Genomic DNA, 16,132 nt, shown 5'->3' with positions numbered 1-16,132 from the left:
TGTTTTCTTTTTCACTCTCTCCTTTTCCAGTACACTTTTACCCAAAGTGTAGCAAACTATAATTGTTGTGGCAAATCCAATTTTCCAATTTTTTAATATGATGGTTTAAACCCTAGTATTTAAACTATTTCTGGATTGAAATGTTTATATTTTTTTTCTGCATACTAAAACATACTTTAATATCTAGTCCATAGTAGATGTCAGACGACTTTAATATATGTTAACAGCTATTACTATTCTGCAGATTGCAATCTATGGTAAAAACTTCTGCACCTCAGCAAGAGATGCGTTCTTTCTCCTCATGAGAAATGTGGTGAGGTAAGGATGCATAATCCCATAATGCTCCATATATTTGCCCTCACTAAAAATGTGCTCGGTTAATTTTTAAATATTCATATTATTCCCATTTGTCTGAGACTGATGTCCTCTAGATATTTTGAGCCATTAATTCCAGGATGCTGTCCTGTCCATAAATTCTTGGGGTTGCATAAGCAATGCTTCTGGAGAATTCCAGTTTAGGAACAGGTCGCATTTAAAGGCTAGATCACATTTTAAATTGTTTCACACAATTGTGGAGATAGAAACTTTAAAGCATGGACTAATGCTGCGAACAAGTTTGTTCTAGATTCACAAAGAATATAGTTAATACACCTAGCATATGTTTATTTGAGTTAATCTGAAAAATGTTATATTTATTTTATTTAAGTGTACGCGCTGCCCATCAAGTGAATATTAATAAAAGCATTAAACCAAGACGTTTTCAGTTTTTACCTTCTTGGCCAGTTCTGCTATCAATAGAACATTGCCATGGGGGTGGAGGTTTCTGTAACAGGTAGAAGAAGAAAGGTAGAGACAGAATGAACAAATAAACGTATGGTATTCCCAGATCAAGAGTTTTGTACTAAGAATTTCCAACAGGATAAAGAATGCAAACATAAAACATGTCTCATCAGCACAGCATCCCATTTGGACGCTGGGACATGATTTAATGGTGTAGAGCAGTGGTTCTCAACCTTTTTAATGCCGCGACCCCCAACTGGTCGTAGGTCGAGGACTACTCAACCGGTCGTAAGTTGAGGACTATTCAACTGCTGCAGCACTGTTTGCAGAATGGGACTTTTGGCGGGCTCAGCGGGGCAGAGACAGCCTGGACAATTCCTACTGGCTTTTGAAAGCCAATAGAATTAGACTATATTCAAGAGAGTCTATTCTATTGGCTTTCAAAAGCCAATAGAATAAAAGGGAGTAGCACAGCTAAGGAAAAGGGGGAAAAAATGGCGGACTGCGTTGTTTGGCGACCCCCGTGAAATGGTCGTTTGACCCCAAATGGGGTCCCGACCCACAGGTTGAGAACCACTGGTGTAGAGAGCTATATTCAGCTTCTAGCAGCTCTAAATACAGGTGGTCCTCAACTTATCACAGTTTATTTGGTGACCATTCAAAGTTACAATGGCACTGAAAAATGTGACTTAGGACCACTTTTCAAAGTTATGACCTATGCAGCATCCCCAACTGGTTCATATTTACGAGGGTTGCAGTGTTTATGACCTTCCGACAAGCAAAGTCAATAGGGAAGCCAGATTCACTTAACAACGGTGTTACCAACTTAATGACTGCAGTGAGTCACTTAACAACGGTGGCAAGAAAGGCCATAAAATGAGGCAAAACTCACTTGACAAATGTCTCAGCAACAGAAAGTTTGGGCTCAATTGTGGTCATAAGTCAAGGGCCGTCTGTACAGTTCTTCTCCACTTCTAGCTTTATTCATGGAAATCCAAAAGAATATAGAACAAAACTATATGCTCAGTCCTGTCCATTGCCTGGTGCAGGCATGTCCAACTCACATCCCTTGGGCTGCGTGCAGCCCTGGATAGCTAGTATTGCGGCCCCCACAAGATTGTAAACTTTTAGCATTATTCTCTCCCTCCCTCCCTCCCTCCCTCCCCCCCTCTCTCTCACACACACATAGACAGACAGACAGACTATTTTTATATATCTCATGTGCGGCCCAAAACAATTCCTCTTCACTCAGTGCGGCCCAGGCAAACCAAAAGATTGGACACACCTGGCCTGGTATAATCCCATCACATGTTCATCTGAAGAGATACTTAAAGTAGTTAAATTCTACCCTGACCTCATGGAAAATTGTTGCTGGCCGAGATGGCACTAGAAAGAACGTTGGGTCCAAGGTTATGATCTGGACTCTTCATCACAGGCAGCCTGGTGAAAATATATCACCCTTTTCTTCCATGGATTTCCCAGAATTTGGGGAGACTGGGCTCTCTCCTAGTCCTTTCCCTAAGCATTAATGGTGTGCATATATTTTAACCTGGATGTGTCACATCAAAGCCAAATTACTCTTGAGCTCCTGGTGCCGGTCATTGTTAATTTGCTGTGTGGAGGAATTTGCACGTGCAACAAACTGCCATGCATTGCCCCCCACAAACCTCATAACCTTTTGATACCCTTTGTCCCAAGGAAGCAGCCAAAAGATCACCCCCTTTTGACTTAATATCTTACCTACCTAAATAATAAGTTCCCCCTTATCTCTTCCTGTCTTTATCTCTTCTTGTCTTTATCAGTTCTTTCTCCTTTTCTAATTTACCTGTATTTGTTTTACCTGCTCTCAACAGGTAATGTGTTACTAGAAAATAATTGCTTATATGAAGGAATTTTTCAATTACTTTATGTCAACAACTAAAGGTTAAACTTCTAAATGTAAAATGTCAGTAGTTAATGGTAAAGCCTATGTATGTAAAAAGTATATAAGAAACAATAAACTCAGAGTTGGAGAAGCTGTGTGAAGATGTGTCATGCAGCTTCAAACCTCTGCCCAAGACATGCCTGAGTCTTTTTCTTAGCATCGTTACATTGCTGTGTTTCTATAACAGTGAATTTGCTCCTTTATAAAGTTACAAAATATAATGCTAAAGCTTACCTTAAATCCCTAATCAACCTATTAAAAACTTGCTTTCTCATCTGAAACACAAACTGTTTCTCAATAAAATTATCAATACTTTCATTAGAATGCTTGTATAGCATGTTAATTTGGACATTAATTTTTAGATAACTGGCAGTCGGCAAATAAAGGAATATCTGCTTTCTTCCCCAATAATTTAAAATACTAATATTTGCTTTTCTGAGGAAATTAATATCGGTTTTAAATCTTTCTCTAAAATGAGATCCTTGGGTACATAGAAATAGTAGTTATCAAAGTAACCTTAGTATAGCAGCTAGAAACAGATCCATACTGCCTTTGGGGGTGAAAAACAACTTAATATCAGTTTTCTTTTCTTTTGCACAGGGTTGCAGTCCTGGATAAAGTAACAGACTTCTTATTATTCCTGGGTAAAATCCTTGTTGCTGGAGCTGTGGGTGAGTCAATTCATTCCCCCCCCCCTCTCTCTCTCACACACACAGACATATATTTCAAAACAAAGTTAAAATACAAAATATAGAACTCAAAAAAAAGACAAAAGGAAAAAAGATACAAAATAATCAAAACATTAAAAAGGTGCATAAAAAGAAGACATTATACATGTATTACCCCCTCTAATTGAACACTGATTAATATATTACTACAACATTAGTTCTAATCAATTAACTCTCATTCATTATTTTCAGTTTTGTTAAGGCCATTGGATCATGTTGAGCTGACTGTTGACATAAAGCCCCTGGACAGGTAGCATTCATCTTATGACTAGTGGTGGGATTCAGCCGGTTCGTACCACTTCGGCAGAACGGTAGCTAATTTTTTGTTGCCCGGGCCCTGAATGGACTTCTGGAAGCGGCATCCACACAGAGAACCAGTTGTTCACATATTTGAACCCCACTACTGCTTATGCCCACAATTGACCCCAATTGTGCAAGGATAGGGTGGACCATCCTTGCAGAGGTTTTCACACGGACTGAAGCTAATATTAGCTAGGCATGGCAAAGGACTAATAAGTGTAGTCTTCGACTTATAACAGTTGTTTAGTAACCGCTCAAAGTTACAGTGGCATTGAAAAAAGTGACTTATGACCATTTTTCATACTTAACAACCATTGCAGCATCCCCATGATCATGTGATCAAAATTAAGATATTTGGCAAGTGACTCATATTTATGACGGTCGCACTGTCCTGGGGTCATGTGATCACCTTTTGTGACTTTCTGACAAGCAAAGTCAATAGGGAAGCCAGATTCACTTAACAACCGTGTTACTAACTTAACAACTGCAGTGGTTCATTTAACAATTGTAGCAAGAAAGGTTGCAAGATGGGACAAAATTCATGTTAACAACTGTCACTTTTAGCAACATAAATTTTGGGCTCAGCTGTGATCATAATTCGAGGACTACCTGTAATAATATTTTCCAACAGCAGATCGAAAGATAAGTGTTCTGAATTAAAAGAAAGGGCATAATGTATATTATGCAGATTATTTTATAACTGGAAAAAAAATGAGATTTGTCTGAAGTGAAAGCATTTAACAGTGAAATTGCTTCATGTTTTCCTTGTGCTTAAGAATAAATTTCTGGGGCTAATTAATTTACATACTTTCTCCTTCCTGCTTAGCATAGATGTTATTCTAAATTGGTATCTCAATTTATCACCAAACATACCAAATAAGATTAATGGCAAATAATTAAATGATTCTCCAAGACATAAACTAGCTAAGCTTTTTTAAAATCAAGTTTGGGTTTCTTTTCTGTTTTGCTAACTGCACATGTTATTAAAAGAGACTGAAGGAATGATAAAATAGATTAAAATCTTCTGGTTGCATGAATTATTCACAGATAATTAATTGGAATGCCCATTTTTAGACCATTACAAATACCAAGAATGATTAATGTAAGGATTTATTGTTTGGAAAATTATGTTACAAAACTCTCAAGGGCCCTGTTTGTGAAAATGCATGTATGTTTAAATGGAGATGCCTAAATGGCTTGGAGGTGAATAGTTGAATAACAGTAGCACTTAGACTTATATACTGCTTCACAGTGCTTTACAGCCTTCCCTAAGTGGTTTACTGAGTCAGCCTATGGCCCCCAACAATCTGGGTCCTCATTTTACTGACCTGAGAAGGATGGAAGGCTGAGTCAACCTTGAGCTGGTGAGATTCGAACGGCTGGCAGTCAGCAGAATTAGTTTGCAATACTGCATCCTAACAACCGCAACGTTATGGCTCTTTTATAAATAAGTCATTTATACATTTGTGTATATTCCCAGACATGGAATTTTCTATTGCAAACTATATTGTTTGTTTCAAAACATGAGAGATAAGAGATTTGAAACCCCAACTAAGCCACATTGTAGCTAATACTGTGTGTATGTGTTTTTCCTGCAGGTGTCTTGGCCTTCTTTTTCTTCACACACAGGATACCAGTATTTGCACAAGAAGCACCTTCACTGAATTATTATTGGGTCCCCCTCTTGGTAAGTTCAAATGAAGAATTAAACGTCCAAGCTTGAGGTTGGCTTTTGGCATGGAAAGATCATGGGATGGATTCTCAATTGGGATCTTGCCTCTTCCCCTACCCCACCGCCAACAAAACAAGCAATCCCACACCTTGATTTGTTTTGATTCTGATTTATTTAAAAATCTTTGCTCACTGCTGCTCAGATACACTCAGGGGAAAGTGTCTGTAGCTGTAGTACTATCTCAGTTGCCACAGGATAGCTCTGATTCACATTCTGGCAATAAGAATTGCAGGCATGGGGAGGGTCATGTTTGACTTGAGATTGATACTTGGATCCCAATTCATATTTTAAGCAGGTAGCATGGTCTTCTTCAGATAGTTTAGATTACATCTTAGAGATTTACTTGCTACTTTTATATTGGGTAGGGTTGATGGACGTTGGAACCAAAACATATGGAGGTGGTTGTTTGCTTTCCTCTATCTGCCTTGCTCTTCTGCACTTCTCTTTGGATTTTTTAAAAAGAAAGGAAGCCCCAACTATATAATGTGCCTTTAAAGAAAAGTTTGGCAAGAGAGAAGAAGTAATGGATTGCCAGCATAGTTCAAGCAGTGGGTTAGTGTAACATTAAAGGAAGATGTAACCTGAAACTACTGTTTCCCATTCAAAAAGCTATTAATAACATTGTACTTTGCTATTAATAGCCTTGTCCACTGCACCAGTTCTAGAAAATCTGTTGGTAGTGGGGAAGGGGACTGGGGAATCACTATTACTTTCCAACTTCAGAGTCAGGGATATCTTTAGAAAAACTATCCTGATAATGTAAATTTAACATGGTTTTCTTCTTTTCCAGACTGTCATTATAGGGTCTTATCTGGTTGCACATGGATTCTTCAGTGTCTATGCAATGTGTGTTGACACACTTTTCCTCTGTTTTTGTAAGTCATCAGCCTTTTGTGATTTATTTCCTCTTTCAGTTATGCTCAGATAAAGGACTGGTAATTCAACTTCCTAACAGAATTCATGAATATGTTGGAGGGATCTGTTTCTTGCTTCTCTTGCACAGTTTACTCAACTGAAATTTTTATTGCATGTCAGATATGATTTTATTAATCAGCTAGTGAACTCTTACTATTGCTAATTACCACCATGGCTTTTTTGAGAAACTACTCCATAATAATTACTAACTACTAAGTATTTTATAGCTTCATTTTGTCCAGCAGCATTGCAGTAGATGAGTGTTATGTGTTCTTGCTAATAACATCTTTGCTGTTTTAATCATGACAGCTGTGTTGGTTGGATTTAAAGTAACATGATTCCTCTTCTCCAACTAGGTTGACTTTAAAAGAACTGGAATATATTTTACAAGGGAGCATGAATTAGTAACTGCTCCCACTGTGCTCTGTATGCAAATAAGTTTAGCCATCCTTATGCAATTATAAAGATGAAAATTGTCTTTGAGCATCCTAATCATGGAAATCCCACTTGCTATTGAGAAAGCACTAAAGACAGAAGTCTAGAAAAATGATCCAGTGTGCAATAAATAATTATGTTCCCATCTTCGTCTCTCTCCATCTTTTGGTTGTGAATCAACCACTTGCAAACTTGACCTTTATGTGACTTATAGTAGTCCTAGTCTTCTAGTTTTCCGTGTCACCAGAATCTATTTTATTTCAAAAGAATCATTCAACTGTCAACATGTCATCTTATAATTGCAGTTGACTTACAATTACGCTCTCCCCTCCCCCCCAACCACCCCTGTCCAAGACTATTGTGGAATACAGCATTGGTATGTTCTGTGCTTCATCACCAAGCATAAGTTAATTATTTAACTTCAAGTTAACCTGTTGCATGGGCAAAAAATATGGATCACGGGATGGCTTAATGTAGCTTAGTTATGACCTAGGTGATATTGATCTGAAATTGTGCATATGAATGGCTTTGTGATAGTCTGAAATAGCATCATACTGAAATGCAACTCTACCGTTACAGGAATTCTAATTATTCTTTTCCTCTCTTTCTTCTGAATCTCTCGTTTGTTTTGGTTTGACTGCATGTCTGCTCTTTGCCTTGGCTCTTTCTGATCACTTTCTACCCAGGTGAAGACTTGGAAAGGAATGATGGATCTACAGCAAAACCTTACTACATGTCAGCTAGTCTGCACCGGATTTTGGGGAAGAAGGAACTGAGTCCCAAAAAGTTAATGGGATGATGCTCAAAATTGGAACAGTGTTAGTTTTAAGAAAGAGGAGAGAAAAAAAATAAACAATTTAAAAGGAGGATGGATATAATTTAGACAAAAGATTTTCTTAAGTATGACACTTCTGGTTAATAAATCATTTGTGTTGCTTTGTACTATCTAAAAATAAGCAAATGGGCAACATTTTCAAGATGTCTTTTAACTGCTGTGAAATAAGATCACATCATAGTTTTTATAGAGTGCCTATGGGAAACGTGTAAATGTGAGGCTTCTTTTTTTTAACCTTTAGCTCTTAGTGTTTTAATAACTTTTCTAACCTGAGATTTTGCTGTCTAAAATGACAGCCATTTTGATAACTTTTTTTATAGGTGTATATTTGTAAAGGATATTCAGGCAATTTTTCAAAGCACTACAATGTATCCTAATTAGCCATAAACATATCAAGATTATTGCTAACCAGCAGGTGGTCCTAAATTTGTAATGATGGTGCTATGGCTGTATTTTTACTGCACATGCTGATTGACAGCTACTTAAACTGTGACTAAAATATACTAATGGTTCTGAAGAAGGGCATATTGCTAATTCAGTTGCCTCCTAAAAGTTGAGATGGAGATAAATTGGGATCCTGCTGATTTATCTAAAAAAAAAAAAAGACAGACAGTAGATAGGGTAAAGTTTCTTAAAATATTTTCATTTTTTTAAAAAAAAGAACGTTATGCCAATTTCTATTCTTTTTTTTTGTAATGTAAGTCATGCAATAGCTTCTGTTTGCCACCAGATACAGTTGCAAAATATTATTAGTATTACTGGTTAAGAGTGCCATGGTTTTATGTGTGTTATGTAAACTTTTTTTTTCTAGAAAAAATATCCATAAAATAAAATCCAATATTAGTTTTTTTCCCCCTACGGAAGAACTCCTTGTTAGACAAGCTTGGTGTTCTCTAACCTGGCCTTCTGGAGTTTTGCTGGAACTTCTGTTCCAGTCCTCCCCACCAGTTCAACCTTTGTTCAGTGTATCTTTGGAAAACACCATGTTAGAGAAGGTTGACCTGACCTGAAACTCAAATCATTTGCTTTTCATCGTAAATTTTTCTCTTCTTTCTGCTGCTTGACAAAGAGAAAGAATGATTCTTTGCCTTTTAGGTCCCTCTTTCGTTACTTATACGAACATGTGGTCATTTTTCAGTCAGAGAGGAAAGAAATTAGAGAGATGTAATATGAATGAATATTCCTTGTAGTTGAAGTAAAAACTGGCCTTGAGTCTCATGGAAAAAGGCCTAGTAAGTAAGTATTAAAAATTAGTATTCTGCATCATAAAATAGAAGACATTCCTGCAAAGAAAAATGCAACTTTCTTACTCAGAACTGGAATTAAAAATACAATTACATCATTCATCCCACTGTATGTTAGTAAAAGCTGGGTAGACAACATATTCTAAGTAGGGTTTCTTCACAGTCATGCTGCTTATTTACGGGTTGTCTCACATGAACTTTTATTTCTGTTAAACATTAAAACAATGGGTAGTCTTAGTTAGGCTGTTTCTCCTGGATCACGAGAGGCTTTTGAAATTAATAGGACACATTGTATTAAAAAAACATGTAATCATGAGTTCCATTATCCCCTCATGATATTATCCTGTTATTAACACGGGTGATTGGCCTCTGTTTCTGACTGAAGCTTTGTGTGTCCAAGAATTTGCACTGGTGATTCTACTTTTTCTCTAACTTATTGCACAAAAGCCAAGCTTGCCATTATAAAACTGGATTCTCCAAAATTCATTCAACCAAACTCCCTAGTTCTACATTAAGCTGGACTTGGTTTTAAGATAATTGGGGAAATCAACCAATATTAATTGGACTAATATAGAATCTTAGGTGATGGTGGTGGTGGGGGGTGTTTCAGCATTTTTAACTCATCTGTTGCAAAGAAGAAGGTTTTCCTGGAAGCCCCTTCTGTTAAAAGAAGCAACTTATTTCCAGATAAGAATGTTTTTTTAGAAAGGTGCTTACATCATTTGTATTCAAAACACCTGTGAGGCTATCAGTCTGGAATAAATTATATATATATATGCACTCAGCTGAATGTCCATTTCGGTGAGTAGATGTATTTTTTTTTTCCAGACAAGTGTAATTCATCCAAAGTTAGCTTTACTGGAGGAGGAATATTTTGCTAAATTTACCTACTTCAGCAAAAACTGTTCTAGAAGGTACTCTGGGATAACAGGAGAGATACAGGAAGAACTAGATTCTAGAACAGTGGTTCTCAACCTGTGGGTCGGGATCCCATTTGGGGTCAAACGACCATTTCACGGGGGTCGCCAAACAAGGCTGTCCGCCATTTTTTTCCCCTTTTCTTTGGCCACGCCCCTGGCACCCAGTGATGTATAAGTGGGTTGGGGGTCACCACAACATGGGGAACTGTATTATGGGGTTGCGGCATTAGAAAGGTTGAGAACCACTGTTCTAGAACCTGGTTAGAATCCTTTGCCCCTCTCTCAGCTGGAGCTTCCAAAAGAGTCTGCCTACCCCAGTGGAGTGGTCCTTTCATTTCCTTCCCTTCTGTGCTACCAAAAATGAGAGAAAATTAGTTTCCTTGCATGCAAATATGCAAATCAAAAGATGAACAGAGCCTCTTAACTACAGCAATCACTGAGCAGTGGAGTGTTAGCAGACGTCACTCTAGAAGGCAACTTTTATCCATGGATAACCCAAGAACAAGTTTCAGATTGAGTCCTATATAATTCATCATAAAAACAACAAAACAACTTTTCCCTTGTAATGCCTGCTCAAACCTTAGATTATGGCTATATAATTAACCCAGCTAGCATGTTGTCCACCCAGTGTTAATATCTTGGGGTATGTAGTAAGCAAAATCAGTCATTGCTAAGTATGTCCTTGCATATTAAACCTTAGGATTAGTCTTAAATGTTCTCAGCCAAGATAAATTGATATCCATTTGACAAATAGCAAGTTTTCACTTTTAAGTCACAATGCAACCATTAGATATCATTAGGTGTCTTTAGGAATTCTTAGCTATAACACTGGGTAGTTTCTAAATAATTAGAACTGATTCTAATGATTATTAGAACAGGAGTGACATCCGGAAAATGTTTGTTGTTGTCATACTGATTAAAACAGAGGCTTAGCAATCAATCCAAAGAAGCTAACACATAAAGGAGGAAAAGCAAATAAGAAATTGCCAAAGAAGTCATAAGATTGCCTTTTTTTCACATGCAATCTTTATTCTGGCCTGGTTTTTATTTAATAAACCATGGTTAAAACCATGTGATTTAATATGAGTGAGCACAGCTGGTAGGTTGTACATGAACAAGTAAACTCAGTAAGAAATGTAACGGAGAAATGCCCTTAAGGGGAACAGTCTAGAGTCGTTCTGTTAACTAAGCAACTGAAATAAATGTGAAAATGCTAAGCAATAGCACTGAAATTTGGCTGCCATTCAGCCATTTGAAATGTTCAATAATGGCAAAGTGTACATCTGATAGGCAAAATTCCTGAATATCTTTCTCAGAAATGAATGAGCATTAATGTGCAAACTAAGTAATAATTTATTTTTGAAAGGCTTTGAACTTTGACTGATGTGTTTCTTAATCCTTAGGACAAACCCTGCCGGTTTGTTGTAGTCTCCATTTTATGCATATAGTGCTTTAACATAAAGCTAAAGCTTGATCAAATGCACTTCCTTGCTTTAGAGAAGTCATAATATACTAGCGGAATCATTTCTTGATGAAATGATAACGTTGAAATAGGCTTGGATCCTGCACTCCTTCGAGTCAAGAGCAAGGCAAAGGCCTTCTTGATGGAACTGGTGCAGCATCTAGCCCATCTGATTCTAAAGGGCTGATTATATTATTGCGCCAGTGTTTACAGTGTAATAAATGCCAAAACATCCCATATGTAGTATACATACCGTGTGTGTGTGTGTGTGTGTGTGTGTATATATATATATATATATATATTTTTTGCAGGCGTTTGCTGTTGTGCACAAAAGAGCCAGCAGATGGAAGTATTGGATTGGTTTCATTTTTTGCTCTCTGCCTTTCTTCCTCATAGTGAGAGATTTAGAAAGTCAGGACGGTTCTACCAAAAGACCTTATTACATGAGTAAATCTCTGCTGAAGATACTCAACAAGCATAACATACAAAGCAAGAGACATTAGAGAAGGTCGAGTGTCCTGATCACACCATTTTGCGATGGGTCTGGTGCATTGTTTCTGCAATACGTTGTCAGCTTTTACTTGTGCAAGTTTTATACCAAAGCTATTGTACCTGTGAAATCATCCGAGTTTGTCATGACACCAATCTTTCAAATTCCAGGGACAGAGGAAACATGAGAGATTTATTTTTTTTTCCCCTTCTCTCTCTCTCTCTCTTGATTTCTTTCTTTAATTCCTGTGGCTTGGCTGTTTTGGAGTGGAAGAATATTAAAATGTTGGCTGTTGTTTTATTTTTCTTGTTTTAAAAAAGAGGTATGAAATGTTTTAATGTTGAAAATTTTGTTCTAGGTGAGTAAACAGATTTTTCAGAACAATGTTAAGAGTTTCCAAGGAAGAAAACCTGTAAATGTCCTTTTCAGTATATATATGGTTAAAGAATATGTAAATGTCTCTTGACTGCATTTCAAGTTATGTCACTTTCCTAGCCTGTACAGCTGTGTGCTCCAATACAAAGTGCCTTACTGGCTATTGGCATCACCTAATTTATGTTCCAAAGTTTACAAGCACCATTTGAACCATTAATCTACTATTGCTTGAAAAAGATAAACAAAAACTCTCTTTTGATTTACTTGAAAGCATTGGTACAAGTTTGGTTGTTTTATGTAGTTGCAAGTGTTATAAAACCTGTATTTTCCCCACCTCCATCTGCTCTAAAAAGCTAAGTAGAGGGCAATATAACATTTAAGGGAATAGGTTTTTCAGCCTGGTTTTTAGCCAGCTTGATTTATAATTTAGGATATTGAATCTCTGCTGACTTTTCACTTCAACCTGTGCTGCAACCCCACACATAACCCTGTTTTCTGGGGTATTTATTCAACTTCCTCAATCCAGGAGATCAGAAATAGGTGTGCCAATTTTCCAGCCAGATGTTTTATCTATCTTCTGAGCAGAAATTTGATCCACCATAATTAACAGGAAATATTTATTGCCCTGCTAAGAAATGTCATATGACCCTAATTTTAGAAAGTCTTTCCTGTAAAAGAGTAGTAGATTAGATAGAAAAAAAATTATCAAGAAAGAAAAAGTTCCAGAGCAATGCCCAAATCTGCACCCCACTCTTCCCCAATCTATCCAGGGCGGCATCAATTCCAAGGCAAGCCACTCTGGTTTCTCCCATCCCATTGTCACAAAACCACATCTGCACCTGTATACATACCTGCCAGAAGCCACAGGACAGAAAGAGCAGATCAAGATTGGCTGTAAATTAAGGTGTACAAGTAGTCCCCAACTTACCATCATTCATTTAGTGACTGTTTGAAGTTACCACAGCACTGAAAAAAGTGACCTATGATTAGTCTTCACACAACCACTGCAGCATCCCCATAGTCACATGGTCAACATTCAGGCGCTTGGCAACTGGCACATGTATTTTTGAGGGTTGCACTGTCCTGGCATCCATGCGATGACCATTTGCAACCTTCCTAGCCAACTTCCAACAAGCCAAATCAACCTGGGGGAAGCCGGTTTCGTTTAACAACCACGTGATTCACTTCACAACTGTAATGATTCACGTAACTGTAGCAAGAAGGTCATAAAATGGAACACAACTCACCTAACAGAAATTTTGGACTCAATTATGATCATAAGTCAAGGACCATCTATATAGTTGAACATGGAAAACAAAGAACACATACATTCCCTCCCTCCCTTCCTTCCTTCCCAGCAAAATAAGATAATATAAAGGATATGAAGTGAGGGAAATGGGTAGATGTGCAAGAAAGAAAAGGCTTATTTAGGAATTACATAAAAGGCTGGAAACTCATTTGGCAACGTTTCCTCATTCCAAGTTAGTCAAAGGGCTTGTGCTTTTCCACAGTGAGGTTCGCAGTCCTTTGTGCTCCCTGTCCATTTCTTTGCTTTAGTAGCCAACTTAGGAAGAACCTTGCCCCCTTTACAGATCTGAAGGAGCATGAAACAGCTGCTCCAGATACAGCCACAGGGATCAGCTGTGAAGTTGGCAGTCCTACAGACAAGCTCCCATGTGAATGCTGGGAAGAAAAGAAATATTTTTTCTTGCTTGGCCTTGTATGTGTGATGCCTGTAGATATTTCAGCTTTCAGAGCTGATGAAATCCATGCAGAGGGGGTGCTTTGTAAAACAGAGCTCCGAGCCTGCCCCTTGAACGGAGTAGGGCTGCGCCCTCGGCAATCGTGTGCATGCTCAGATTACCATTCTGCTGGTTGTCTGCAAACGTGCACCTCATGATTAGCCCAGAGACCCCCTCAAAGCGTAGAAAACATGGGTGCCAAATTGCATTGCAGCGCTCTTTTGGCTGTCTCGCTGAGCATTCCTACGGAGGAAACTTTTCAAGGAATGGAAACTTGGAAGAGTACAGTATTTTGCAACACTACAGCCATTTAGTAATCATTATTCTGAAGTTACAGGAATGAATGTTACACTAGCAGTGGAGTTGTGACTGGATAGCACTGCTACCTAACCACAGGTAGCATGGGTATGTCCCTTTAGTTTTGCATAGGCCCTTGCTTTCATCAAGACAATTATATCCCCTGTTAATGTCAATCACGTTGCATAAATACTACTTAACAAAAGTTACAATATTGCAGTTATAAAAAGTATTTCTTAGGTCTAACAAGACAATAGGACAACTAAGCGTGTACACCTTATGTGTTTACCCAAAAGTAAATCCCACCAAATTAAATGAGGCTTAACTTTCAAGGACGTCTGTACAGTACAAAGTATTAGAGTAACACCTTAATATTTGTAATTATTTCCGTGGGTTGGTTTCCATACTCTGCTCAGAAAAATGTGTTACAATCTTAGATACAAAGCTTAACTGAATTCATTTGGTAGCAGATCCCCTTGCTTCTGACTAACTGTGCCTAGATTCATGGAATTAAGGGTAAATTCTGACTTTATTAAAATTAGAAATGCTCATTATTAACCCTGGAATCAAGATATATTTTTAGAGCCAATTATACGATGTCTTGTACTTCCATGCACTAATTAGCTAAGTCAGAATCACTTCATCAATTATTCCATAATTTAGAGTCCTGCTTTGTAAAGTACAAGAAGCTGGAACAAGGAGATACATATAGTACACTAGTGTAAAGTATTTATTGCTTTGTTAACAGGTGTTAAAAGACTATTTCATTTTTTAAATCCATCTAAAGATAAGATGTTATTTTAAAGGATGAGTTTTAATTTTCTAACTTTTGATACAATCTATTATCCGCCCTTGTAAAATGTTAATTAACATTTATAGTTCATGGTAATAAAAGAGAAACTTAATATCTTCTTAGTTTCTGAGATGTATATTTAATACTTCCTTAAACAATCATTAATGCAACCTGTGATAGGGGTACATCACCATTTTAAATATGTACTCATATTTTGCATGATAACAAATGAAGGACATTTTCTGTTTCTCAGCTGATCACATTTCTACTTCAAATGTGATTTTTTTAAGAGACTGTTTTTTGTGCCCAAGGCAAATTAACTTGAGCACATGGCCATCTGAACTTTAAAATCTATTTGCTTCTGCTGTGCAGAAATTTTAGAAACATATTGTTGAAAATATCTTTGCAGAACTTAATATTTAACACAAGTTGTTGTTACTTATTGTTTAACAGCTCTTAAGATTTGTTCTAATAAAGGTTTAGATTAAAACGATGGCTTTTCCTTCTTCTCTGAATGTAATAGAATCAAATGATATGCGTCTTCCTTCCTTACAGAGCCTACTTGCAGTACTTCACTGTTCCACAAAATCTATTTGATTGGTTAAGAAACACAAAGTAGAATGCCATTTGTGTTTACTTAGCAAGGTCCCGTTGGTTTTATTAGGACTTCCTGTCTAATGCCATGTGTGACAGGTGGCCTTTCATGTGTTACTGAAATGTGATTCCTAATAGTTCTAGTTAAAGTGTCAGTAAATTACAGCCAAAAGAGATACAGAACACATTTTTACTTGTCCCATATAAAAACAATACGGAGGTTTTCAAATGATTCTCCACATAACAACCATTTGTAACAATTCTGAATGGTTGCTAGATTGAAAAGCAAGGATGTCTACCCAGTCCATGCCTCCTTTCTATGTCATTTAAAGCCATTCTGAACTGCCAAGTTTTATTTTATTGCTGCAGATCTTCAGCCATCCAATTTCCTTGTTTTCATTATGATCTGTAATCCATAATCAAGCGATGGATTTGTACGACTTGGGAAAGCCATTGGAAAGAATCTTTCGATTTGAAAGCATTTTAAAAATTGGAATGCAAGTAGTTTTCAACTTACAACAATTTGTTTAGTGACTGAAGTTATGACAGCACTGAAAAAAGTGACT

At 37.3% G+C, this 16,132-nt stretch overlaps 1 protein-coding gene across 2 annotated transcripts in view; it reads left to right on the top strand.

Annotated features, from left to right (window-relative positions):
- The window catches only part of SLC44A5 (solute carrier family 44 member 5), a 162,025-nt gene extending 146,563 nt beyond the window's left edge, over window positions 1-15,462 (top strand). For both annotated transcript variants that reach the window (XM_039327194.1, XM_039327195.1), the window contains exons 18-22: window positions 245-318; window positions 3,305-3,375; window positions 5,331-5,419; window positions 6,255-6,339; window positions 7,501-15,462. In XM_039327194.1, the coding sequence (XP_039183128.1) occupies window positions 245-318; window positions 3,305-3,375; window positions 5,331-5,419; window positions 6,255-6,339; window positions 7,501-7,613 (432 nt within the window). In that variant the 3' untranslated portion in view covers window positions 7,614-15,462. The remainder of the gene's footprint in view (window positions 1-244; window positions 319-3,304; window positions 3,376-5,330; window positions 5,420-6,254; window positions 6,340-7,500) is intronic.
- Window positions 15,463-16,132: the final 670 nt, after the last annotated feature.

Source organism: Crotalus tigris, unplaced genomic scaffold, assembly GCF_016545835.1.
Source record: "Crotalus tigris isolate CLP2741 ecotype Arizona unplaced genomic scaffold, ASM1654583v1 scf7180000024358.1859470, whole genome shotgun sequence".
Taxonomy (NCBI): Eukaryota; Metazoa; Chordata; class Lepidosauria; order Squamata; family Viperidae; genus Crotalus; species Crotalus tigris.
Note: the sequence above shows the minus strand (reverse complement) of the source record. Positions and strands in the feature narration are given on the sequence as shown.